The sequence below is a fragment of the Heterocephalus glaber genome, unplaced genomic scaffold (assembly GCF_053883595.1).
Source record: "Heterocephalus glaber isolate CG9 unplaced genomic scaffold, H.glaber_assembly_v1.0 deba00000347, whole genome shotgun sequence".
NCBI classification, from domain to species: Eukaryota; Metazoa; Chordata; class Mammalia; order Rodentia; family Bathyergidae; genus Heterocephalus; species Heterocephalus glaber.
In genome coordinates, this window is record NW_028258143.1 from 51076468 (window position 1) to 51103423 (window position 26956).

General features: G+C 36.6%; 2 protein-coding genes across 8 annotated transcripts in view; both read right to left on the reverse strand.

Annotated features, from left to right (window-relative positions):
• Mettl8 (methyltransferase 8, tRNA N3-cytidine) overlaps nt 1–23802 on the reverse strand; it is a 60860-nt gene extending 37058 nt beyond the window's left edge. For 2 of the 5 annotated variants that reach the window (XM_004857662.3, XM_004857661.3), the window contains exons 1-2: nt 23657–23802; nt 1767–1858 (exon numbers count right to left, since the gene is read on the reverse strand). In XM_004857662.3, the coding sequence (XP_004857719.2) occupies nt 1767–1858; nt 23657–23799 (235 nt within the window). In that variant the 5' untranslated portion in view covers nt 23800–23802. Of the gene's footprint in view, nt 1–1766; nt 1859–12973; nt 13034–19792; nt 19892–23656 lie in introns of those variants that run through there. The other 3 variants (XM_021238537.2, XM_021238540.2, XM_087200312.1) reach the window with 3 other exon arrangements.
• Nucleotides 6665–23794, reverse strand: LOC147829957 (uncharacterized). Of its 3 annotated transcripts, none has more exons than XM_087200270.1 (3): nt 23657–23773; nt 12974–13033; nt 6665–9992 (listed from the first exon to the last, which is right to left on the reverse strand). In XM_087200270.1, the coding sequence occupies exon 3, from the start codon at nt 9839–9841 to the stop codon at nt 8255–8257; it is 1587 nt and encodes a 528-aa protein (XP_087056396.1). In that variant the 5' UTR covers nt 9842–9992; nt 12974–13033; nt 23657–23773; the 3' UTR covers nt 6665–8254. The 3 variants fall into 3 exon arrangements, with proteins under 3 accessions (XP_087056396.1, XP_087056404.1, XP_087056407.1); XM_087200278.1 differs by lacking the exon at nt 23657–23773 and adding an exon at nt 19793–19876; XM_087200281.1 differs by lacking the exon at nt 12974–13033 and having other exon boundaries at nt 23657–23794.
• Nucleotides 23803–26956: the final 3154 nt, after the last annotated feature.

Genomic DNA, 26956 nt, shown 5'->3' on the forward strand with positions numbered 1-26956 from the left:
ATAAGGATAACAGAAAAAAGATAATGAACAGTACAAAGGTATTGCGGCAATCTAATCCATGGCATTAAAAGCTGGAATAGAGGTTTTTTTATGAGGTGTGAGGGGTTTGAGGAGTGCTGTAATCAGAAATGAGCATAACGAAGCTCCTAGGTTATTACTGGTAATATTCTGTTTCTCAATGTGGGTGCTATTCACACAGATGTATTCAATTTGTGAAAATTCACTGAACTTTGTTAGGATTCATTTTTGAATTGTATAAATTTGTCTACTTGGTCCTTCAATAAATTAATTTTTAAAAATAAAGAAAAAGAAACAGTATGTTCTGAACATGAAGTTGTTTTAAGAAAAGTAAAGTGAGGGCTGAGGATTTAGCTCAGTGGTTCCGCTGCCTGCCTTGCAAGCACAAGGATCCGAGTTCAATCCCTGGTACCAAAAAAAAAAAAGAAAAGTAAAGTGGTAAATCTCATATAGGAGCTAGCACAGTGCCTTTGGGTTCCTACATATGTACAGAGAAGGACATGGGCTTCTTTCTCTCATTTCTTTTTTTTTAGGGGATGTATGTATGTTTTTTTTATATTGCAGCAAAAACACATACTATAAAATTTAACATTTTAAGCATTTTTAAGCTTATAGTTCAGTAGTGTTTTCACATAGTTGTGAGACAGCTCCAGAATGCTTCCATCTTGACAAACTGTAACTTGAAACCCACTAAATAACTCCTTCTCCCCCTGCCCCTTAGTCCTTGGCAACCACTGTTCTACTGTTTCTGTGAATTTCACTACATTAGGTATCATATAAGTGGTATCACACAGTAGTATTTGTTCTGTGATTGCCTTATTTCACTTAGCATGATGTCCTCATCTATGTTGTAATATGTGACAGGACTTTTTTCCTTTTTAAGTGGGAATAATATTCCATTTTATGTATATACCACATGCTGTTTATCCATTAATCCAGTGATGGACATTTAGATTGCTTCTGTTGCTTATCATGAATAGTGCTGTTATGAACATGGAAATGTAAATATCTCTTTGCAATCTTGCTTTCAACTTTTTGGATATAACACAGAAGTGAATTGCTAGATCACACTGAAGTTCTAATTTTAATTTTTTGAGGAATCTCTGTACTGTTTTCCACAGTGGGCACACCAATTTAAAATCTCAGCAAGAGTACACAAGGGCTTACTCCTATGTCTCTACATCCTTGTCATTTTCTGGTTTTCTGACAGTAGCACAGGCCAATTTTTTCAAAACAATGTTGGCAAGGGCTTACCTGAATCAAAGTATAAATAAAAGGTCTCTAAGAAAAGTGCTTTCAATCCTTATTAAAACTTTATCCTAAAAGACTAGCGACATTTTATATGACTTTATCTTCTTCATTCAAAGTTTATAAGTTTGCTCAAAGTTTCTAGCAAGTGAAATACACAATAGCATTCTGAAAGCAGTATAGCAAGAGGAAAATTTTAAAGTTACATTTTCGTATCTTGCTTAAAATGCTGCCCATATGTGTATCTCCCAGAATAAGCAATATGACTACTAAAAGACCAATTATAGGGTGAATACATAATTTATTTCATTAATTTTGGTTCCACTATACTAGAAGAACTGGGAATTCGACCAAAGGGAATGAGTGGATTGATTGGCTTAGTCAGAAGTTAAGAACTCTCAAAAGCAATGAGACAGAAGAAAAGGTGATGAGGGTGTGACTTGAACCAGCAGAAGATAAAATAGAGAAGCTGGGCTCCACGAGGCCCTATCATCGGCTACCTTGCTCTTCCTGAATGACTCGCACAGCTGAGTTTTCCTCTACTTTTTTTCTGGCAGCTGCTTCTTCTTCTTTAGACCACTGCATGTGATCCCTGTTAAAAAAATAAATAAAAAGATTATAAAGCATGCCTTATAACTGAAGGCAAAAAAAAGATGGCTAGGGACTCTCTTTCATCCTAGATTAGACAAATGCAAGTGATACAAACCAATGGCATGTTAAGTGAATAGTTTTGTGTCATATGTAACTTCTACAGTTCTTCGGTTGAACTCCGGTTGTGTTGCAAGCCCCACCTACCTTTGGGAACGGCTGCTGAAGTAACATCCCCAGAATACTCTGAGGCATGATTATCTGGGAGCTGGTATGGTTTGCCATTTTTTACTCTACAGCTAAATTTATTTGCCTTTTAATTAATTTACAAACAAGGCATTCTTTAACAATATTTTAATGCTCCTTTTATAAAACTTGCATTCTAATACTCCACTGTCAGAGACATGAAAGTTTTCAAATATTTTGTATTTACCCTGCAATTTTAATTTTTAAAGTATCTTTAGATTTGTTATTAGCTACTTTAATTTCTGAAAAGAGATTCGCTTATGTTTAAATGATAGAGTACATACAGAAGGATGACTTTTCTACAATGTGGCTCTTTCTATAAGTATTTTTAGTTTTAGAATTTATCCTTCCTATATGAGAATATACTACTCTGTGTTGCAACAATGTCTTTATTGTTGTCTAGCATACATGAGCCTTATCATTGAAAAAAATCCGTATCACTAAAAAAAAGATCTCCTTAGGATGGAGGCAACAATCTATATACAAAAAAGGTGATTTTCATTTTGGTTTTGTTTTTACAAGGTTTCCATTGCCTTTTTTGTACACATGAGTAAAACAACATCCTGAATTTTCTGAATTTCCATTTTTTGAAACAAAAAAATCCCGAACCCCCTACATTCAAGTTCCATAAAGCCTACTGGTAACTATTAGAAAACATCTTAACACAGTTATCATATGACATTTGTAGTCACGTGATGTATCAGTCATATGACTGATGAGACTAGATAAGATAAAAAATTTTTGGATTTTCATGTCAGTCATCATTACGGTTACTGACCAATATTAAACAAGCAGGGCCTGGGATTTAGCTCAGTGGTGCTGCACCTGCCTTGCAAGTTCGAGGTCCTGAGTTCGATCCCCCATACCCAAAAAAAAAAAAATTAACCAAGCAGTTGGCATGATCATAATTACTACCATTGACTATTTATTACATGTCAGACATTGTGCTAAACACATTTCATACAGTTTTCTTTTTTTTGGTACCGGGGATCAAACTTGGGTCCTTCCACTTGCGCAGCAGGTGGCGAAACATACATTTTTCTTTTATTTAATCCTTTCAGAAATCTTGTGAAGATGTTCCAGTCATGCTTATTTTGCATATGAGGAAACAGAAGTTTAGTAATTCACTCAAGGTCCTATAGTTGAAGGTGGCAGAGCAGAATTCAAACCCAAATTTATCTCATCAGAATCCATCTCATCAGTCACTAGTCTATTATTATCTAGCAACACAGTGGGGTAGAGATGTAAGACTTACTCCTTGCCCATCCAAGGCATATGTTCTTCTAATGCAGGCAGATAAACAGAAAGTAAATGATAAAACAGTGCACATGCACTGTTAGAACCTGACGAGTGGGACTGTTGCCAATTAACACTTGGGCTCAGGTTGGGGAAAGGTGGTGGGGCAATTACTGTTGTCCTTAAGAGACTGGCAATTAGGACAGCGTATACAGGAAACAATGAAGAAGTCTATTTTGATTGGTTCTCTTGGGGAACTGCAGATGAGGCTGGGATTTGGGTAACAGTCAGATTTCAGAGGATTTTAAATAGCTTAAAAGAGATGACAAAGCAAGGAGGGACTAGAGGGAGATGGATTAGAATGTTGTGGTAGTCTGGGAGTAATGAGTCACAGGACTAAGGTGGTGGTAATAGAAAGCAGAAAGGAACAGTTGGGGGAGACACTGAAAAAAATTGTAGTTATGACTTGGAGATAACTAGATATTGGAAAAGAAAGTGAGAGCTGCCAATGAGTCCCAAGGTTTTATCACTGAGCATAGAGGAAAGTGGGGTAGCAATGACAGAATAAGGAGCTGCTTTGGGTGGAATGATGAGAACTTCGGTTCTATTTTAAGTTATGTTTATGCAATCAAATGTAAGAGGGTATATTCCAGTGACCTAGTTACATAATACACTACTGAAAGGTGAGGAACTATTTTCATTTTTAAAGGATTAAGATTGGTACACTGGCTCTCCAGGAAAAGCAAATGGAGAATGTAAAAATCAGAGTTCAACAGATAAAAATCTAACCAGTAGTATTTTTTAAAAACTGCAATCACTTAGAACCCAAATAATCATTAAGCAGCTTTGTCACTTGCTTTAATGAATTAAATTAGAATAAATTTTTGTTTTGACTTACTTTAATATATGTAAGTAAAACCATATGAACTGGGGCTGGCAACTACATATTGTGTATGTACATGACAGAAAATCAGGGAAACAATGAGAGTATATGTGGTCTTCAGCTTTAAACATTTCTTTTAAATTGTTAGTTTAACTTATCACTTCCTAAGGATTTAATAGATTTGGTTATTTCTTAAATTGCCCTGACTTCCTTAAACAATTTGTTACTTCATTTTCCTAACTGTGAAGTGAAGGAAATATTACACCCTAAGCTCCTGCAGAACAGATTTTCCCACTGTACAGTTACAGAATCCCCACAGAAACCTATAAAATGTTCCTCCTATATTTATGGGAACTTCCTACAGACCGGCTGTTTTATGGCAATTCTTTACATTAGAAGAGTCTGATTCATATAAACTGAAACCCCACCGCCAGCAGTAAGAATTATTCAAGTTTTTAATAATAAATATAACAATAGAATTTAAGCACAGAGGCAACTAACTAATAAGCAAACTGAAAATAATCAGATATTTAACAACAACAAAAACCAAAGGAAAAAATAGTTCACACTGTTGGGCCTATGAATTGCACTTCTTGGAATCTATTGTGAAAAAGTAACTCAAAGGAATAATGAAGTTCTGTACCGAAAAATATTTGTACAAAGATAATCATTAGTACACTAAATATAAAAACAGAAAATTGGAAATAAACTCAGTGATGGGGAATGAAAACATCATAGTAACTCAAAGGAATATTATGGAGCCATTTAAAGTAGTAAATATGACTACTATGTAGCAATGTGAAAAAGTATTTATGAAATAACATGGTTATACACATGTACAACTCACAAGGAATGTAAACAGTATGTATTATACTCGTGTACTAATAAACTAAAATAAAAAAAAAATAACATGAGGTTAAAAAAGCAGATTACCAAAATGTATATGTATTATAATTACAATTGTTTGAAATTATTATATACATTGAATAAAGGCTCTAAATGGTGAAATAATTATTAAAATAGGATTAAAAGAGAACTGTCTTGGATGTGAGGGCGGTCTGGCTGTGACGTCTGTCACCCCATTGATCGCCAGGGTTGATACGGCTGATCTAGCTGGCGAGGCGGGTGTCCCCTCCCTCCCTCCCGGTTCCATGTGCGTCCCTCCCGAAGCTGCGCCCTCGGTCGAAGAGGACGACCACCCCCAGTAGAGGACCGTTTCCTCGGTCAAGGGTATACGAGTAGCTGCGCTCCCCTGCTAGAACCTCCAAACAAGCTCTCAATAGAGAGCTGGCTTAAAATTACCTTAACATTGTAAAGATCCTTCAACTAGAGATAATTTTTAAAATAAATTTTATTTTATCCCATTCCCCCAGCAAGCCTCCTCCCCTCTCTATGTGTAAAAGCTTTGTTTCCATTTTTACCTTGTTTTCACTTTTTTCTTGTCCCTCCTCCCTTCTTTCCCTTCCCATTTAGAGATCATTTTTTTAAAAATTTATTTATATAAAACTGTACTTTAAGTCATGTAACAGTGCTCATTAAAACTTATCCTTCCTGAGGGAAAACCCAGAAACCCCTGGTTTGTTTTTTTGTTGTTGTTTTGGTGGTACTGGAAATTGAACCCAGAGCCTTCACACTGAGCTACAACCCTGGGCCTTTTTTAATTTTTCATTTTGAGACAGGCTCTCACTAAGTCACTGAGTTGCCCAGGCTGGGCTCAAAATTGTAATCCTCCAGCCTCAACTTCCCAGGGTGTTAAGTTTACAGGTGCAGGCCATCACAACTAGCTGCAGCAATCCCTTTTTATTTTTTGGACAAATTTATTACTGCAATTTATTATATCCTACTTGAAAAAAATGTATGGTCCTCCTGGTCTTCAGTAGGGGGGCATTTATCGCAGTGTATTTTATTTATGATGAATGTTGAAAAATTACTATCAAAAATGTCTTAGCAGTATGAGCATAAAAAGCAAGTTTTATATGGTAAAACACCTAATGTGTATGCACATAATAATGATGCTCAATATCAAAGAAAAACAGACAATATATGTACTTGATATAACTAGCAAGCATTTTGGGACACATGAAGATATCTTTTTAGGACATGAAAATCTTAACATCTGTTGATCTACAAGTTGTTTGAAAACAACCTAAAACACATATACAGCAACCTTTTAAAATATACATCATAATAAGAAAAAAAATAATCTATCTTTCATTACAAAGAAAAGGGAGAATATACAGTAAGAATACATATAGAATCCATCTGGAATTATTCAACAATAATACAAAACAATATACAAGAATTTATTTTAGTACCCCATCACCCATTAGTAAATAGAACATAATAAAACAAAAATCCCAAGAAATAAGAATAAAAAAATATTCATGGAGCACTCAACCAACTGGCAAATGAAGAATATATTTTAATTCGCCCATGGATCCAAAATGGTACAAAACATATCATTGCATAATTTGATTAAAAGATGCAATTAAATTCCCACACTACTGCTCACATCAAAATACAGAATTAAGTCAGCTCAAAATTTCTTCTTTTATTTTTTTTGGTACCGGGGATTGGATTCTGGACCTTGTGCTTACGAAGCAGGCAGTGGCACCACTGAGCTACATCCCTGGCTCTCAAAATTTATTCTTAATAGTAAACCGTACAGGGCCGGGGATGTAGCTCAGTGGCACCACACCTGTTTGGCAAGTGCAAGGTCCTAAATTCGATTCCTGGTACCAAAAAAAAAGACAGTAAACCATACAAATACATAATCCAGAGGTCAACTTTAAGAGTGAGTTCCTCATGAAAACACTATTCTATACTTTAGGATACTTCATTCTTGTAGTGAATTTTTTTAGGGAATTCTGAAGAAATAATTCAAATTGAGTTTTCGTATTACTTGTACAGATTTTCACTACATGAAGAATTTTCACAGAATTCTGAAAATATACTTGAGTATGCTGTATATTTACAGAGATTTGATGCAATATACATATTGCATGTAGTCCAAATGCAGATTTGTGAACATCCCATCTATTCTTGGTTTCACACTATACTGTGTTCTTTGTAAGCATAAATGAAACCAAAATGACTAGAGTTGTTCCCATGAAATATATATTAATAAAAGCCACCTGCACTATTCAGTTCAGGTTAGCACACAAGGTCATGTAGAAACAAAGGTTTCCCACACTCTGTTCTTATGCTTACTCTCAATGTCAGTTCTTTCATGCTTTCTGAGGTTTTGTGGCATCATGGAATGCTTTCTCTTAGTGCTTCTTTAACAGAATTACTCCCAGGGGCAGTTCTTGCATGTATTTTAAGGTAATTGGAAGTATTGAAGAGTTTACCACATTGCTTACATACACAGGGCTTCTATCCTATGTGAATTCTTGGATGGATTGAGTATGCTGGGGAAAATGAAACTTTTCCTACATTGCTTATATATGTTCAGATACTTTTCACTGACTTCTTTCATGTAATGATAGCTGTTTACGGATATTCCATATTGCTCAGAAACAGAAATTCTGTCTACTGTGAGTCCTCTCATGTCAATGTGAGTCACATCATACATTCAGTTATTGTGCAGTGTCATTTTTTATGTTTGAGGTGATTCTTGACATGACTGAAGGCATTTTCACATTGTTCACATACACAAGTTTTCTTCTCAGTGGGACTTCCTTCATGTTTATCCCTGTGTCCTAAATGTTTTCCCACACTGAATATACATACATAGGATTCCTATCCAGTATGAATTTTTTACTGTCTGTGAAATGAACTCATTTCATTGAAAGTTTTCCCACATTGTTTACATACATAGGGTCTCTCTCCACTGAGTTCTTTCATGATTTTTACAAATACTGTGTCTACTGAATGTTTTTCCATATTGCTTCCCATAGGGTTTCTCCCCAGTGTGAGTTTTTCTATGTACTTGAAAACTATGTGTGGTGAAAACGTTGCTTACATACACTGGTTTTCTGTGAGTTTTCATGTATTTGATAATGTCCATGCACAATGAATGCTTTCCCACATTGCTTACACACATAGGGTTTCTTCCCAGTGAGTTCTTTTATGTACATTAAGAGAACTGTTATATGCGAAAGCTTTCCCACATAGCTTACAAACATAGGGTTTCTCCCCAGTGTGAGTTCTTTCATGTCTTTTGCAGTGAATGTGTGTGCCAAAAGTTTTCCCACATTGCTTACATACATAGGGTTTCTCCCCACTGTGAATTCTTTCATGTGTTTTGCAGTAACTGTGTCTACCAAAAGCTTTCCCACATTGCTTACATACATAGGGTTTCTCCCCAGTGTGAATTCTTTCATGTGTTTTCCAGTTACTCTGTCTGCTAAAAGTTTTCCCACACTGCTTACATACATAGGGTTTCTCCCCAGTGTGAACTCTTTCATGTATTTGACAACTACCACGTGTCATAAAAGCTTTCCCACATTGTTTACATACATAAGGTTTCTCCCCAGTGTGAGTTCTTTCATGTATTTTACATTGATTGTGTGTAATAAATGTTTTCCCACATTGCTTACATACATAGGGTTTCTCCCCAGTGTGAATTCTTTCATGCATTTGACAATTAAATTGTGTGCTAAAAGCTTTCCCACACTGCTTACACACATAGGGTTTCTCACCACGGTGAATTCTTTCATGCATTTGACAATCAGCGTGTCTGCTAAAAGCTTTCCCACATTGCTTACACACATAGGGTTTCTCTCCAGTGTGAGTTCTCTGATGTCTATGAAGTGAACGGTTTGTACTGAAGGCTTTCCCACATTGTTTACATACATAGTGTTTCTCTTCAGTGTGAGTTCTTTGATGTCTACAAAATGAAGTGGTATTGGTGAAGGTTCTGCCACACTGTATACATTTAAAAGGTTTTCCTCCACTGTGAGCACTTTCCTGTATTTGAATGTAGTGCTGAGAATTATAAGCTTTTCCACATGGTGTGCCTACATAGGAATTCACTGCACTCTGATTTCTTTCATGGATTTGAACATAATTGTGTGTACTGAAGGCTTTTACATCTTGCTTACATACAAGGGGCTTGTCCGCTATGTGAGTTCCTTCACTGCAATCAGGGTAGGCTTTCCCACGTTGCTTCTGTTCATAGAGTTTCTCTCCAGGGTTTGTACTTGCCTGCTTCTGAAAGGACTGGAGATCATTGCAGGTTTTCCCATGTTCTTTACATGTAGAAAGGCTCTCTTCAAATCCCAGACACTCAGATAACTTGAGTGCAGTGTGAGCTATGATGGGCCCACTAAGTGATGAATCACCAATCAGGGCCTGGCTGCAAGCAAGGTTTTCAGTTTGTTTAGTACCAAGTGGCTTCATGTTCACATTAGGACCTGGAGTGCACAAAAACATGACTCCATGTTTAAGCCACAATTTTAATTGACAGCATTTCTCTACCTCTTTACTTCTCGAATTGCTCCTCCAACATCTGAACTCATCTTCATTTTGCCCGTCATCCCAGTTTCTTTCTATAGCAGTCACATTCTTAAAGGTTTCCCACATCACATCTCTGTGGAGCTGCTTCTGGGATGGATCCAGCAAAGCCCACTCTTCCACAGTGAAGTTCACAGCCACATCCTCAAAGGTCACTGTCTCCATTTCGTGGCTTGAAGGTGTTCCAGGGTCCTTCCCATGCAGCTCGCAGGATGTAAAAGTCCTAAAGTAAGATGGTTTAGCCAGCTGGGGTGATTACCACAAATGTACTCTGGATCGGGACTTTGGTGCCAGGACACAGGAAGTTGCAGCAATCCTTATAATAAAAAAGGAAATTATGTTTTCTTAGAAAAAGAAAAAAAGTACAAAAGAGAGAATTGAATAGAAAATGCAAAATATACCAAACACTTTTCATAAAAGTTTGAATTTAAAAAAAAGTATACTCAAAAATAAAAGAATTTTTGAGTAAGACAAATATTTACAATATGACTGGCAGACTCAATCTTACAGTTTTGTAGCAGTCATCACGCCTATGAACTCAGTTCACATACATATTTACATGTATCTATATCTCTCTCTCCTTTATATCTATAGTGCAAATGAATCATGACTCATTAACCTTAAGTTCATAGAAATGGCAGTCTGAATAACTGTGGGTTGGGTTTGGTTTGGAAAAGTTAAAACACTCACACATACAATTGTTTAGCTTGAGTTCTAAAGTTTTTGAAAATGCCACCTATAGAAAATTCTGCTAAATGTGGGGTTGCTTCATATTCTAATCAGATGTAATCAAACCACCCAGAGTAAATATATGGATAGACTGTCTTCCTGTCTTTATTATTTACTGTGTATGTAAAAATCTCACTATAGAACTTCACTCATTTATTCATTTTTGTGATACTGGGCCTCATGCATGCTATGCAAGTGCTCTACCACTGAGCTACATACTCAGCCCAGAATACAATTTGAAAATAAATTTGACAAATATATTAGGTAGCTAGGGAATTAAAAATAAAGCATTTATTCTTAGGTTAAAGAGAGTTTATTAGTTTCAGCATAAAATTACATACTATATTTCAATAATTCTTAATTCTGTAAGTCATTTATTACATATTTATATATTAGATACACATATGTATTTTTCTATATAGCCATAAAATCATCATCATAATTATGATTTAAAACTGCTGTACATGATTTGATTTTGGCCACAATGGAGTATGTGACTAGCCTCCTACTATATACAAATTATAAAATGATATAAATATAGAAGTAACTGTTTTTAAGCATTGGACAATACTTTTGATAGGGCATGATTATGCTCCTTAAGGGAAGAGAAACATAAAAGGTGAGTCCCCACAGCCGCCAGATCATTCTGTCCAGGGACAAATTTCTAGATAGCAGTGCAGAGAAGTGGGACCCAAGCAGAGTGGTTATCCACTGAATGGCAGTTTCATGAGTGGGAAGGCAGAGGTCAGAGTTCACAGTTGCTGAGGTGGGGAGGTTTGTGCAGCAGAACACTGAAGAGGGTGCTGGACAGAGGGTGGGGTCCCTGAAGGCTGCAGGAGAGCTCCTCCCAGGGCTGATAGCTGGCTGCTCATCCACAGGGTGAGATTCCAGAGAACCTAGTGGAGCGATTCTGGGGATGAGAGTGGAGGAAAGAGACCTAACTAGAGATAGGCAGTAAGTGCTTGGAGCCACTGGAGTTCCAGTTACACCACAGAGGATCGATCCCTCCGAGTGCCTCAGGTATTCAGTTAAAACCCTAGAAATAGTATGCCACAGGAAAAAGAACCACATTAGATTCAGCACAGTATCAAAACAGTCCCACCCTCATAATACCTAAAATTAACACTGACTCAAGCAAGATCTGCCAGTAAATGAACCACTTGTCAGAAAAAAACTCAACATATTTTTTTCTTTGCTTTGCTTTTTTTTTTTGGTACCGGGGATTGAACTTGGGTCCTTGCGCTTGCAAGACAGGCGGCATAACCACTGAGCTAAATCCCCAGCCCTTTTCTTTTTATTTTAAAAAATATCTTTAAAGTAAAATAATCCAGACTCTACATAAGATATAATTCATAATATCCACCGTAGAGTAAAAAATTATTAGGCATGAATCAAGAGAAAAGGCAGTCAATAAATATAGACTTTGGAAAAACCAAATACCGGAATTAGTATACAAGGACTTTAAAAGCAGTGGAAATTGAGACCCTAATTCAAAATACTAAGCTGGGCATGGTGGTACATGCCTGAAATCCCAGCACTCAGGAGGCTGTGGCAGAAGGATTGCCTCAAGTTCAAGGCCCAGTTGGGCTACACAGTGAGTTCAAGGCCAGCTTGAACTGCATAGTGAGACCCTGTCTCAAAAAAAACCAACCAACCAACCAAACAAAAAACAAAATAATAATTAAAAAAAGAAGAAGGGCTGGGGATATTGCTCAGTATGAAGGCCCTAGGTTCAATCCCCACTAGTGAAAAAAAATGTCCAATGATTTAAAGGGAAAAAAAGAGACAGAATAAATGAATATATGGGGGAAATGTCAGCAAAGAAATGGAAGCCCCCCCTTTTTTTTTAAGAAAAGGAAATTCTGCAATGAGCCCAATATAATATCTGGGAAAAAAATTCATTGGGTAGATTTAACAGTTAATGAATACTGCAGGAAAGTGTCAGTAAACTTAAAGACATGTATAGAAGATATTCAAAATGAAGAAAAGAGAAAAAAAGTTAGCCCTGTGGGATAACACTGCTACAGTTTGGGTTCATGTGTTGGAGGCTTGGTCTTCAGTGTGGCAGCATTGGGAGGTGGTGGGCCCTTGTGGGAGGTCCTCAGGTCACTGCCCTCAGAAGGGCTTAAGGCAGTTCTTAGGGGCCCCGAGTTCTGAGAGTGGGCCTGACCTGACCCATCTCTGGCCGTGTGATATCTCCCTCTCCGCACACTCCTTTCATTGCTATGAGGCCAAGCTGAGGCCAGGACCATGCCCTTGAGCCTCCAGAACTGTGAGCTAAATGAACTTCTTTTCTTTACAGTTACCCAGCCTCAGATATTTCATTATAGTAATAAAATATGGACTACTACAAATATCAATTTGTCTAGAAAGCACATACACTGAAGCTCCTGGAAAAGGAAAGAGGGAGGGAAAAAGAGAGGAAGGGATGAGGGGAGGAAAAAGGGAGGAAGGGGGGAGGGGAAAATATGGACGAGAATGGATAAGAAAAAACAGGAAGAAGTACTGGCTACAATTTTTCCAATTTCACTGATAAAGCAATAAAAGTTAATTTTATAAAGGACTGACCTTTGGCTGCAGGTGTACTTCAGGGGTACAGCATTTGCCTAGCATGATCAAGACTCAAGACTGTAAAAACAATTAACTAATTAATTGAAAAAATACATAAAATATCAATTCTTGGAGACACATTTTTTACATATTCTACATTACAAAATGATTCTGCTTCATACTGACATATGATAATTGATGAGGAAAAGTACTCATGTGATATGAATTGTGAACTAAACTTCTTGCTATTTTTACTTGAAAGAATAACTGTAGATAAAACTATAGTGATTCAGACTTGGGTATTTGGCATATTATTTTCTCAAAAGTAAACAAAATGAGCCTATCACTTCAAGAAAATCAAATGACAGTATTTGTTGCCAAAGCTATATCTGGAGCTTTCAAGCAAAAATTAGAATTTTGGAAAACCTATGTCTACCACCGTGATTTTGATAAGCTTCCTGATACTTACAGATTTTTCCTAATGAGCCTGATGGTGATATTAACAAATGTGATTTTTAAATATTGTATAATGAAATGTGTCAACATTTGGAAGATCTATATAAAACTGAGAACCAATCTTTCTCAAACTACCCATGTATGATGTTCTGAAATGATGCACGGGTAAAGGATACATCCATAGTTCAAGGTATACTAATGGATTATAACAGAATATGAAAAGCTCTTTCATATGGTTTCCTAGTCCATATTGCAACCAAGAAACTGTGACTACTGAGATTTAACGTAATATCAAGAGAAAAAAATTCCACAATAATCTGAAAAGGCTTCTCTCCTTTATAAGCACATCTGTGTTAGGCCAAATTTCCTTCATATAATTCAACCTAAAAAAAATTACAAAAATTGAATGCAGAAGCAAATATGAGAATCCAGCTTTATCCATTAAGTCAGACGTTAAAGAGACCTGCAAACACTCAAAATAATGCCACTCTTTGTTCTGCATTTTTGGGAACATACAGATATTTTCATTAAAATATGTTGTTTAAAATATAATAGGCTAGGGGCTAGGGATTTAGCTCAGTGGTTCCACTGCCTGCCCTGCAAGTGCAAGGACCGGAGTTCGATCCCCAGTATCAAAAAAAAAAAAAAAAAAAAAGAGGCTTATTGTTTTAATGTCTCAGTTTTAATTTCTAATATGGAAAACATCAATAGGCATAATCCATAAAAATAAAAGGTTTTGGGGGCCCCTCAATGATTTAAGGTGTAAAGCGGTCCTGAGACCAAAATGTTTCAAACTACTGCCCTAGAAAAATCTCTAAAAACTACTGCAGAGATGTACAGCTAAACAGTAAAGAAAATATAATATTTAAAAAGTATTCAATTTATCTAAAAGAATGCAGGTAAAAGGAACAGAGGGAAAACAAGAGGAGAGAGAGCAGAGAAGAGGAGAGGAGAGGAGAGAGAGAGGAGAGAGAGGAGAGAGGAGAGGAGAGCAGAGGGGAGGGCAGGTGAGGGGAGGGGAAGGGAGAAACAATTTAGGTGTCATCCTGAAATTTTCTCCTTTTTTCCTCCTTCCCACCTATCGCTCTCTCTCCTTCCCTTTCTTGCATTAATAGATCTAAAAATGTACCTTGTAGAGTTTTAATCTGTATTTCTTTTACTGTTTTACATATTTCCTCTATGGTCACATGTACTCTCTCGGTTCAATTTTCTATCTGTCCATTGCCTATTTATCAATATAGCAAAAAGCTTCAAAGCTTTTTCTACCAATATAATAAATAGTCTATATATTTAATCTTAATGTATGGCAGTGGAAAATCATTAAAAAATCTCTCTCTGCTTTTGTATTAGTCAAATAAGAGTAATATTAAAACAGTGTACAAACTAAGTATTCTGAAATTATAATTATCCTATTTCATCAAATCTAAAATGCCATTATTTTCTGTACCAGTAAGAGAGAAAAAAAATTCCACTTATAATTACAATTTTAAGATACTATCAATTGTAAGAAGTGTCACAATTCCAGAGATTTTAATTGGTAAATAAATGTGAGTCTTGGAATGGATGGAATATAACTGTTACATCATGTAGCTAATAACTGGACTAATTTCCAGTCAATCTCCTTTTCTCCTTTTCTCCTAGTGTATTTCTAACTCCTGGCTACCTAATTCTCTGTTTTGGCCATAACGAATATTTCAGCTGATTACTGTTACTAGTAAATTAGTTTTTTACTTAGGAATTAATAACAAAAGACACAAACACAGAAAGAACCGATGCCTTCCTACATTTGGATTCAATGGAATGGCTGTCACAGCTGCCAAAGAAACCAATGGCCATTTCCCTTGTTAAACATTTATTGGGAAAGTATATTATATTATCAGGCACTTAACTGTGAATTGGGGACATAAAGATAGAGAAAATTTGATAGAACTCTAATAGTTGTGGCATTCTAGTCAGTACTAAAGAATACACAAATTATCATTTGGTAGAGAGCAATGTAGGAACAAGTAAGAGGGGAATTTTTTTCTTTCTTTCTTTTTTTTTTTTTTTGCGGTACCAGGGAATCAAACTCAGGACCTTGTGCTTGTAAAGCAGGCACGGTGCCACTGAGCTAAATCCCTGGCCCCAAGGGGGGCATTTTTTAAAATTAAAATTCAAACAAGACCAATGAATGTAAAATAGTTACCCTATCTCTTATCATCATTCCTATCCATGAGACAGGCACCGTTACCAGGATAATGTGGATCTTTACAGAATTCTCTCTCTGTATAGACAAAGGTATGTATATATAAGATGCATGTGCCTCAAGAATTTCTTCATAAAATGAAGCCATCCTGGAGATGCATCTTTGCAACTTGCTCTTTTTGTTTAATGACCTATCATAGTCATCATTTCATATCAGTATACAAAGATCTCTTATTTTTACTAATTGCTACATTATTTTCCAATGTACGAACAGTATCATATTTTTAACAGCTTTTGAGACAGTTAAAATACAGTGAACTGCACATATTTAAGGTGTACAATTTGATTACGTTCTGATACATACAGGCACTTGTGAAACTATCACCATAATCAGGATAATGAGCATATCTGTCACCTTCAAAGGTTTTCTTGTGCTCCTTTGTGATTCCTCCCTCCCACTTCTTCCCTTCTCTCATCAGCTCCCCAAACCCACCTGCAATCACTGATCTGCAGTATGTCTCTAAAAATTAACTTGCATGTTCTAGACTAGCATAAGGAATATGCACAACAGTCATCCTTACCTGTGGTGATATGTTCTAAGGCCCCCAGTGGATGCCTGAAACTGTGGATGGTGCGTATTCTAATATATATCTCTTTGTGTCCCTATATACATACCTATGATAAAGTTTATACATTAAGCATAGCAACAGATCAACAACAGCTAATAATAAAACAACTGTGTTTAAAATATATGAATTATTGATGTCTGGAATTTTCCATTCAATATTTTTGGACAGCCTGGGGAAGTAGCTCCACAATAGAATGTTTGCCTAATGTGCAAGGCATTGGGTTTGATCCCCAACAACACAGGGAAGATCTATATCTATATCATCTATCTCTATCTCAATCTATCTATCTATCTTAGATAGATAGATAGATAGATAAATTTTTTGACCACAGTTGATGATGGGTACCTGAAACTGTGGATAAAGGGAGATTACTCTTTATTTCTAGCTCCTTCCGTTCAGCATAATAATTCTGAAACTCATCTCTCTTGTTCAGTACACCAATAGTAGGTACAGGTTTAATTTTTAAAGAAACTGCTAAGCTGTATTCCAAAGTGGTTATCACATGTTTTATCTCCACCTGCAGTGCCTGAGAGTTCCAGTTTCTCCACACCGTGGACAACACTTGGTATGCTCAGGATTTTGAATTTTAGCTATTCTAATTAGTGCGAATTGATGCATTTTTCTAATGACTAAAGATGCTGAGTATCTTTTCATGTGCTTATTTACCATCTGTGTATCTTCTTTGGTGAAGTGTCTGCTAAAATCTTTTGTTCATTTTTATTGGGTTGTTTTCTTACTGAATTTTAAGAACTTTAAAAAAATATAGTCTGATTATGAATTTTTTATCAGCAAAAAGAAACCATGGATACATATGACAACATGGATAAATCTCAAAATACTTATGCTGAGTCAAAAAGTCCACACAAAAAGAGAACACCAATTGTATGATTCCCTTTATATTATATTTTGGAAAATGTAAACTAATCTACAAGGCATTTTATGTTCTTCTCTTTCCTTTCTTCTTCCTTTTCTCTTATTTTGTACATATGATTTCCTTGACATTCTGCTTTTTCCAGAGGCCTTTTTATCTTTCCCTGTAAGTTCCATTTCAAAGGCTTGGCATTATATATATTTTATTTTTCTGCAGCTTGAAAGGGTGATAGGGATTACTGAAGGACTTCACTATTTACTAGGTAGTAGATAGCCTTAACATCTGAGCGTGCTTTTGGTTTTCTTTTGTCAAATAATCCTTTACTGAAATATTTTTCCTTGTAGTTCTTAACTAGCCAGGCATTCTACTGTACCACTGTTGATGTTATTGTAAAGTTGTGAGGGAAGCATATTCAACACTATAGTCCTAAACTAGGCAGTCACTAGAATCTTTTAAATAGTCTCTGTCTCTCTCTTTCTCTGGGGGGTTCCTTGATGACTTTGATGATCAGGGTAGTGGAAGAACGTACCACTTCCATCTGGACCTGCCCATCCTGAAGTTTCACTGTAATCCTTAAGAGCTTCCCAGCCTCCACTTGCCTTCGTGATGTCACCATGGACTATTTTTTTTTTCTGTAAGGCTAAAGGGATGGTCTGGGGAGCCTGGGCAGATGAGACCTCCCCACAGGTTCACCTCAGGGATCCCACATTGAGCTCCTTGGGCTGAGGCAGCTGGTGTCAACTGTAGTAGATAAAAAACAACTGAAGAAAGTTGCATCTTGGCCTTCCCCAAACTGAAAGCCAAAAAACTAAGTATGTCTTTTTTTTTAAGGTTAAGTCTGTGCTAGGTTTCACTTCCCTTGTTAGGATATGTCCTATTTCTAGGTATGAACATTTATTTTCAAAAGTTCAGTTTCAACCTTTGCCATAGCTACTTAGTGATTATTAAGAAGCCTTGCAACTGGACACGGGACCTTCTTCGCCTAGCACCCAAGGGATGAGGTAGAGTTAGGAAACACAACAAGCCACACGAGTTTAAAATCTCTTTTGGTGGTTATTAGTTTTCCAGGTTTATGGCTTTTTGTTGTTGTTGCTGGGTGCTAATGGCATAGTTTTGCTTGTTTTTATTTACTCATTCATTTTTAGATTCATCCTATCTTCTTTACCTGGAAAACTTCAGCTTATCTGTGAAACAGGTAGAAGCAATTATCATTTCCTAGCCCTCTCTTGGGTATCCACAGAACCTAGCCCAATGTTGAGCATGTATCAATGTACAAAAAAGGTTGGGGACAAAGGATATCACCCTATAAGCCATAATAATTAGGTATCCTGAACAACAAAGACAAATTAATTCTCCTAAATACTTCTTTCATTACATCACTCATCCAGTTTCAAAATATGAAACTCTTTCTGGTAAACAGATCTATCTATGAGGCAATCAAAACATACAGTGAACGTTTCAATTTTTAAAAAATTTATAGTAAAGGGCCTACTGCCATTAATCCTCCTCAAAATATTCCCCCTCACTTGAAACATACTTATCCTATCATTCTTGGCAATATGTCTTTTACTGCAGTAAGTTGTTTACAAAATTTTTTAAACATTCACTTATGTGCTTTAGAATAATACCTCATGTACTTATCCTAAATCCAGATGTTCACTGTACTGACTGTCTAAAACAAATCATCTACACTATTTAAGTACTCCTTGTCTTACAAAGCTCAGGTTAAATTCTACCTGCTCTTCCACCCTCACCTTGGGAATCTCTTCCTATTGGGAATTTCTATTGTCTTCCCTGTCTTTATCACTTATTTTGATCTTGTGTACTTGCCTATGCCATTTATTTATTCACAAGTATATATCACAATTCTCCATTTAACAATATAATAAGGGTGATGCCTGTTAGTGAGCACTCAATATTATGAAGAGCTTTACCTGTATTATCTGTTATTACTCCCAAGAACCCCAGAAGGAATTTGCTCACGTTCACAAGGCTGGACAGGGATAGACACAGAATTTTAATTCAGATTTCTTGGATTCTTAACTCCATGTTTAACCACTATAATAATTTTCAGTTTCGTTTTAAACTTCTAATTAGGAACTGGATCTTATATTTCCATATTGATTCACTTACTCAAACATATTTATTTAGTATTGATTACATAAGGAATGAAATGAAAGACATAAGCTAAGTTCTTCTCTGTAGAATAAGACTAATAATGAAGACAAAACAGATATAAATAACTAAAGTACACACTGGAAAATGGTAATACGAAGATAGCTAATTGTGATATAGTACTGTATGTTGTTTACTATGTACAGACACTTTGCATTATGATCACTTAATGCTCAATTTACCCCATAAAGTTGGAATTACTACTATTATCCTTTTTGACAGATGAGAAAACTGTGTCTCAGAGGGATTAAGCAACTTCCCAAACCTGTGCTCCCAACATCTACACTCTGATGCCACAAATGTCATGATGGAGGAAGCCAAAGAAAACATTTATTGATTAAATTCTTTATTGTTTTAAAGTACTAAGTGTAAAACATGGGAAGAGGGATAGATGATAAATACAATGATTATAAAAAGAAATAGAATAAAAAATCTTGGCATTGGAACCCTATTATATGCTGGACAGCCTATTTTTTAAATATCTTATATAATAGAAGTCATGTGGCAACATTCAGGTCTTACCTTGGGTTTTCAGAGAATGGCTTAGCTCAGTGTTTTTTTAAACTAAAGGTCATATCCCCTTAGTGAGTCATGAAATCAGTTTAGGTAGTCTAAACAACACTGAAAAACAGAAAGAAAAAGAATAGAACAAATGGAAAACATGGGTGAATATTTCACATGGTAAAAACTGTACAGGAAAATTTTGTTCCTGTTTTATATATGTGTATATATTACTGTTCCATGAAGTCAGCTGTACTTACTGTCGATTAAATCAGAAACACTGCTAAATGAGGGATAATATTTCCAAGTAACTGTATAAGTTGCTCAACACAGACTTCTGGGCCATGCCTCAAAAGGCATTTTGAAGCCGGGCATGGTGCTGCACACCCGTAATCCCAGCACAGGGGAGGCTGAGGGAGCAGGATCACTGCGAGTAGAAGACCAGCCTGTGCTACATAGTGAGTGCAAGTCCAGCCTGAACTACATAGACAGATTCTGTCTCAAAAAAAAAAGCATTTTGTGTGATTCCATTTATATTCAATATATCGAGAATAGTGAAATCTACAGAGACAGAACACAGATTAGTGGTTGCTAAAGGATGGGGGACTTTATCAATAATAATTGGTTTTACTTTGTTTTTTTGAGACAGGGTCTTGCTATGCAGTTCAGGCTGGCGTTGAGCTCACTGTGTAGCCCAGGCCATCCTCGAACTCAGTGATTCTCTTGCCTCAGCCTCCTGAATGCTGGGATGACAGGCATGTGCCACCATGTCCGGTTAGCGATCTCAGTTTGTAGTGATGGAAATGTTTTATAAATTAGACAGAGGTAAAAAAAAAAAGTAAAAAAGTAAATGTAGAGCCAGGGATTTAGCTCAGTGGCACCCTGCCTGCCTTGCAAGTGCAAGGTCCTGAGTTCTATCCCTGTACCAAGAAAAAAAAAAAAAAAAGGCGGGGGGGGAAATGTAGTTAATACTATGGAATTGTTCACTCTAAAATGGTTAATTTTATGTTATGTGAATTTCACTTAACTACAGTATTAAAAAATAAGAGTCTAGGTAGATGTAAGTGCTGGTAAGCAATATACATATCCAGAATCTGAAAGGGAAATCTTTTTAGAACAGTACTGGAAACTGAATAAAAGGAATATTTAAAAATTTTAAAGAGGTCCTTATAGAATTAAACATCCTTACTAAGTAGAGGCTAAGAGGAAACATAAACTGTAGATAATTTCTTTTGCAATAAATAATGAACCAGGGTCTCTGCCCTAGCTACATCTCCACCCCTCTTTAATTATTTTTCATTTTGAGACAGTATCTCACTAAGTTCCTGAGGCTGGGCTGAAACTTGTGACCCTCCTGCCTCAGCCTTCCAGAGTGCTGGGATTACAGGTGTATGCCACCATGTCTAGTGTACCACAGATAATTCTCAGTAACACCGGTGAGAAAGCAATTGACATGTACTTCTCTACAAATGTCTTTTTAAAACCCCATTTCAGCAAGAGGGGAAATATTATTCTTAAGTATAAAGAAAAGATGGAAGAAAATGAGTACTTTTAGAACTTTGGACTTGAAGGAAGGAAAGAACAAACTTATAAATCTTTGTAACAAATTTTCTCCTTAAGAAAAAAAAAACGAGGGGGAGGAATAAAAGGAAAAAAATCAGGACATATGAGCATTTAAATGATGTGAAGCAACCACTTTGATATCTCCTTGGAGGAAACTATTTTTATTGTTATTATTACAGCAGAGATGTGCCCAGGAAGAGGGGTCACTAGCGGTATTCCAGTGGTCCCAATGCAGGCTGGAAAACCCCCTGGGGAGCAGGCAATGGAGGAGGATGGCTATCTAGATAGATCAAGATTTTTTAGGCTAGGGATTTAGCTCAGTGGTTTCACCGCCTGCTGCACAAGCGCAAGGACCCAAGTTTGATCCCCGGTACCAAAAAAAAAAGATTTTTCAGCCTGTAATGAGTAGGGCCCTAAAGGTCCTCTGGGCTACTCGAGTAAGTGAGGAGACAAGGGAGAGGAAAAGGAAGTAGATTGATGTCCCAGTTCTCTACATCTGCCATGATTCAGGGCAGGTTTGCTCTTACCTTTTAAATATTGAGATCTCATGTTAAAACTTTACGTGAAAAAAGTTCTGCTGCTAAAGCAAAGTCTGAAAGCCACTGGATTATATCAAGAGTTCCTAAACCTGGCTGCTCAAGAGAATTACCTAAAGCTTTTCAAATTAAAAATCCCCAGGCCATATCTCTAGAGCTAGTGAACAGTAATTCCCCACAGGGTTCCCCTGCAGCCTGCCCAAGGCTACTCCTGGGTGTTTAAGGAGCAGTGGACCAAAGAGCCCTTGCTTTCCTGACAGTCTATGACAAGCTGGCACTTCTATCAGTAAGTAAGAATCTCAGGCAAAAGAGCAGTGAGAGCAGATGGAAAAAGTACATAGCTAAATCACTAGGGTTAATGAATTAAAAACGAGGAACTTGCCCAGGACCAGAAGTTTCTCTGGAGAGTTCACTGCTTGGCAAAGGGCCCATTTTCTCTCACAGCTTGCAGTAACTGTCTAAATTGGTGATTGTAGTCAAAATGGCTTACTTTTTGGTTTTTAATTTCAAAAAAGTATAATGTGGGCCGGGGATTTAGCTCAGTGGTTCTGCTGCCTGCCTCACAAGCAAAAGATCCTGAGTTCGATCCCCGGTACCAAAAAAAAAACAAAACGAAAAACAACAACAAAAAAGTATAATGTGAGCCACACATGTAAGTAATTTAAACTTTTCTAGTAGTCACACATGAAGTAAAATTCATTTTAATAATGTATTTTATTTAGCTTGATATATCCAAAATTTCACTATTTTAAGACGAAATTCAATACAAGAACTAATGAAATATTTTCTTATTTTTTTTTGGTACTGTCTTCAAAATCTTTAGGCACATCTTCATTTAGACTAACCACATTTTAAGTGTTCCAAAACCACATGTGGTTGGTTGCTGTAAAGTGTAGAACTAATTAATAAAAGATCAATGTATTTCCTTTTAAAAATGATATTCTGTTGCAGTAAAAACAAACATAAAAAAAACCCATCACTTTCCCAACCCTGTTCCAAAGGCTCCTTTTGGTAACAATTTGGGCTGTAGATATCACATCAAACTTTACATCTTCAGCTCTGACACCTTGAATATCTGTCTCCTGGACATTTTTACCTGAATGTCTTGCCCTCAAAGCCTATTCAAAATGTCTACAACTAAATCCATCATCTTTTTTCCAAAATTAAAAAAAAAAAATTACCTCTTTATTTTTCTTTTTCTGATTTTTATCAGTGACCTCAGTTGAAAACTTCAGTTACCCACTGATTTTTTTTTTTTTTTTTTTTTTTTGGTATCGGGGATCAAACTCACATCCTCATGCTTGCAGGTCAGGCAGCGGCACCACCGAGCTAAATCCCTGCCCCCGTTACCCACTGATTTTTATCAGTGATCTCTGTTGAAATCTTCAGAATCAAACTCTTTTATTCTACACAAGCAGCAAGTTCTATTTATTCTTTGTTCACAATCTCTCACTGGCCTCCTCCTGCTTCTAGTTATCCCTGCTGACCTGTCCAGTACACTGTCACCAAACACACTTACTGGACTATGTGGAATGTCATTTCTCCACAGGGGCTCTGAAGGGCCTGGCACTAAGAATTCAGGACCACGCACAATTTTGCTCCTATCTCCACATCTGACCTATATCATTCCAACCTTATCTTTCACCAATCTCTATAAAAGTCTTTTCTTAAAAAGGCAAACTCTCCTGTTTTTTATGTAGATAAAAAATATGGTACAAAATGAAAATAATACCACTGGTGATATTTAATAAACTTACATAAAATCAGATCCAAAAAGGAAACTTACCACATGTTGTGTTCAAAAATTTTGGCTGGGTCAGTTAAAATTCTTGATCCCAGGGGTGCCACGGGGTGGCTACCACTTTGGCATCTGTGTGGCACCTTCCTTAGCCTTACATTGCAAATATAACTTCTCCAAATCACACTCATCCTAAGCAGTACCTGTAAAATCAAAATGATTAGTCAATATAAATTAAAGTGTAGTATTTAATAGTCAAAATTGGTTTCAAAAAGTTTACAACACAGGGCTGGGGATTTAGCTCAGTGGTTCTGGCGCCTGCCTCACAAGCACAAGGTCCCGGGTTCGATCTCCGGTACCAAAAAAAAAGGTTTACAATACAAGAAAGAAGATGAAAACTAAATCTTTTTAAATGAAAGATCGGCATGAAAGCCAGATGTGGCAGCACATAAATGTAATCTCAGCACTCTAGGAGGCTGAGTCAGGAGGATTGCAAGTTTGGGTCTCGCTTGAATAACTTAACGACTTAGTTACACCCTATCTCAAAATAAGAAAAGGGCTGGGGATGTAGTTTAATATAAAGGCCCTGTATTAAAAAAAAAAAAAGATGGGCATGATATCATGATAGCTTCTCTCCTGAAGTACAGGCCAGGCCAAATGAGGGAAAGGCAGTTTGGGTGAGCAACACTGGCTGGCATTCTTTATAAATTACAGCTTTGACCAACTTTGCTTTGTTGGGTATTTGTTTAATTTTTAGCACACGGCCAAATCATGTAAGCCTACAATCTGAATTTTGTGTATTAAAGACAATTTTTTTTTTGGCACCGGTGATAGAACTCAGGACCTTGCGCTTGCAAGGCAGGTGGCAGAACCACTGAGCTAAATCCCCGGCCCTAAAGACAATTTTTTTTTTAAAAAGTTATTTTATTATTCTGTTTTGGGAATTCTAGGCAATGTATTTCTAGGGAATATTTCATGCCCACCAGACCAAAAATCCAAGTATAGTAGCAGAATAAGAAAACAAACCTTAAACTCATTTTTCATGCTGAATATGAAAATTAAACAAATAAATCCTATATTGAGACAGGATCTTAGTAATTTTTACTATTATCAATTATATATTTACATATATTATACAATTATATATTTACATATATATATATACTCAGTAACATGATTGCAAAATATTCCCCTGTACATAATTCATACTTTAACCTGAACTTAAGAGATCTGCCAGATTAGTCCAAATCAATCCCTATTTGCAAAGAGTAACTTAAACATTTAAAGACTAGTCATTTTAATTATGTACTGATAAGTGTGTCATTTAAAAATTTTACATAAAAGTATTAAAAAGAAGTTCTAAAGATAAGAATCCATTGTAATAATGCTTGGCATTTCAAGTTGTTCATTACAACATTCAGCCGAATGCTGTAAGCTGTCAGAAACAGCTGCTAAAAGTTATGTGTACATACATGTATTAGGGCTATCTGAGGTGCTATTAGGCATACAAATGAAATGCACTATTGTATACCCTTTATCATCTTGCCAAAAAGGAATGGGCTTTAACACTGAATTCCAAAAGAACCTCAGAATGTCCAAAACATCTCACTGCGTTTTTAAATATAAAAATCAAGATTTTTCCTTTAGAAATAAAGGAAGGGAGCTGAGTGATGTACATCAAAGGACTGCCATGGTTCCATTCAAATGTGACTAGCAGTGATGGGAAATGAAGCATTCAATAGCTAGCACAGATGCTCCTATTTCTTGTGTTTTCCCTTCTTCAGTAAAGGCAAGCTCTTTGGTAGAGCAAATGAAATGAAATGCCCCACCTACCACTACCCTTACCCTGATGTGCCTTTGTTCTTTTTGCTTGCCAGTATTCCACGTATGACTAACAAAACCCTACCTGCAAAATTATTTTTAGATTTCTTTCTGCACTGAATATTATTCATAAAATGTTCTGTATGCTGAAGAGTAGAAACTGATTACACCCAGAAAGAGGAAATTCAAGCTTGAAAGTGTAAAATAATGTAAACGTTTCCCACCCAGCAAAGCCAAATTGAAATAAAATGTCAATTCTTCAAATAACCATGTGATACTTATCTCTATCTATCCATATATAGAAAAGGAAAAGAGAGAAAAAAAGATAAGAGTTTTTCTCACTATAAATGACCAAGAATCTCTGTGGACTGTCAGAGACAAAAATATATAACCAGACTGAATATTAGGACAGTCAGGAAAATGTCAGAGAAGTGTGTGTCTTCAGACTGTCAGCATCAGAGACAGCACTGTGTGGCCAGGGCCCAACATGTAGCAGTTTCCTTAATTAAGCAGCTGTTTCTGTAATTAAACATTTATCATGTGTAACAGTCACTGTTATGCCTTGTGTCTAGATGTCCCCCAAAGCCTCATGCAGTCATAGGTGGGGCTATTTCAGAGGTGGCTGAATCTGGAATGGTGCAATGCTAGGATTAAGGATGCTAGGATTAATGGTGGGTGATTACTAAATCAGTCCACTGATTTGTTTGGCACTGCCCTAATCCCAGTAGCCTGGATACAATATAAGTGCCAGAAACAGTGTCTTGTCTCTTGCTTGCTTTGCTACCTTCTGCCCGCCATGAACTGTTTCTCCTCTGCAATGTCTGTCAGCCATGCCATCCTGCTTTGGATCCAGCCAATTATGGACTAAAACCTCTATAAACTGTGAGCTAAATAAAGCTTTTGCCCTTTAACTTTGGGCATCGGGTATTTTGTCTCAGCAATGAGAGAGAAGAAACTGGGATAGTCCCCCACAGTGGTTTGTTGCTATTCATCTTTTTTTAACTAGATGAAGATAAATAAATTTATATAACAGAATATATAATAGATAGGATTAAAAAACCAAATACCAAGATTGAGGCAGGAGATTAGGTCATGGCCAGCCAGCTGGGCAAGTGGGCCTGACCTGTCACAGAAATCCAAGACATATACACAGAAAAAGAGTTCCAAGTCCTGTACCTGGGACCAAATGAAAATTTCTATCTTCAGTTCTTCTGGCATGAAATCAAGCAGGCTGTTGATAGAGCAGCCTAGATCTGACTTCAGAACAGGGGATACAAAAGACAGTGGCCATTAACCTCACTGCCACTGTGAGTCCTTTTTCAGTGGCCTGCAAGTATGCAGAGCACACTTTTTCCCTAACCTTTAGTAATGTAAAAACCTCACTGTATTCTGTGTGTTTCTGTCCAATTCTTTGTTCAAGACAACAAGAAAGAACCTGGAAAGACTCTCTAGAAGGATTCCAAAACTCCCCAAAACCCTGGTAGCAAGATGCCTTATTTACTTACTTACTTATTTATTTATTTCAGT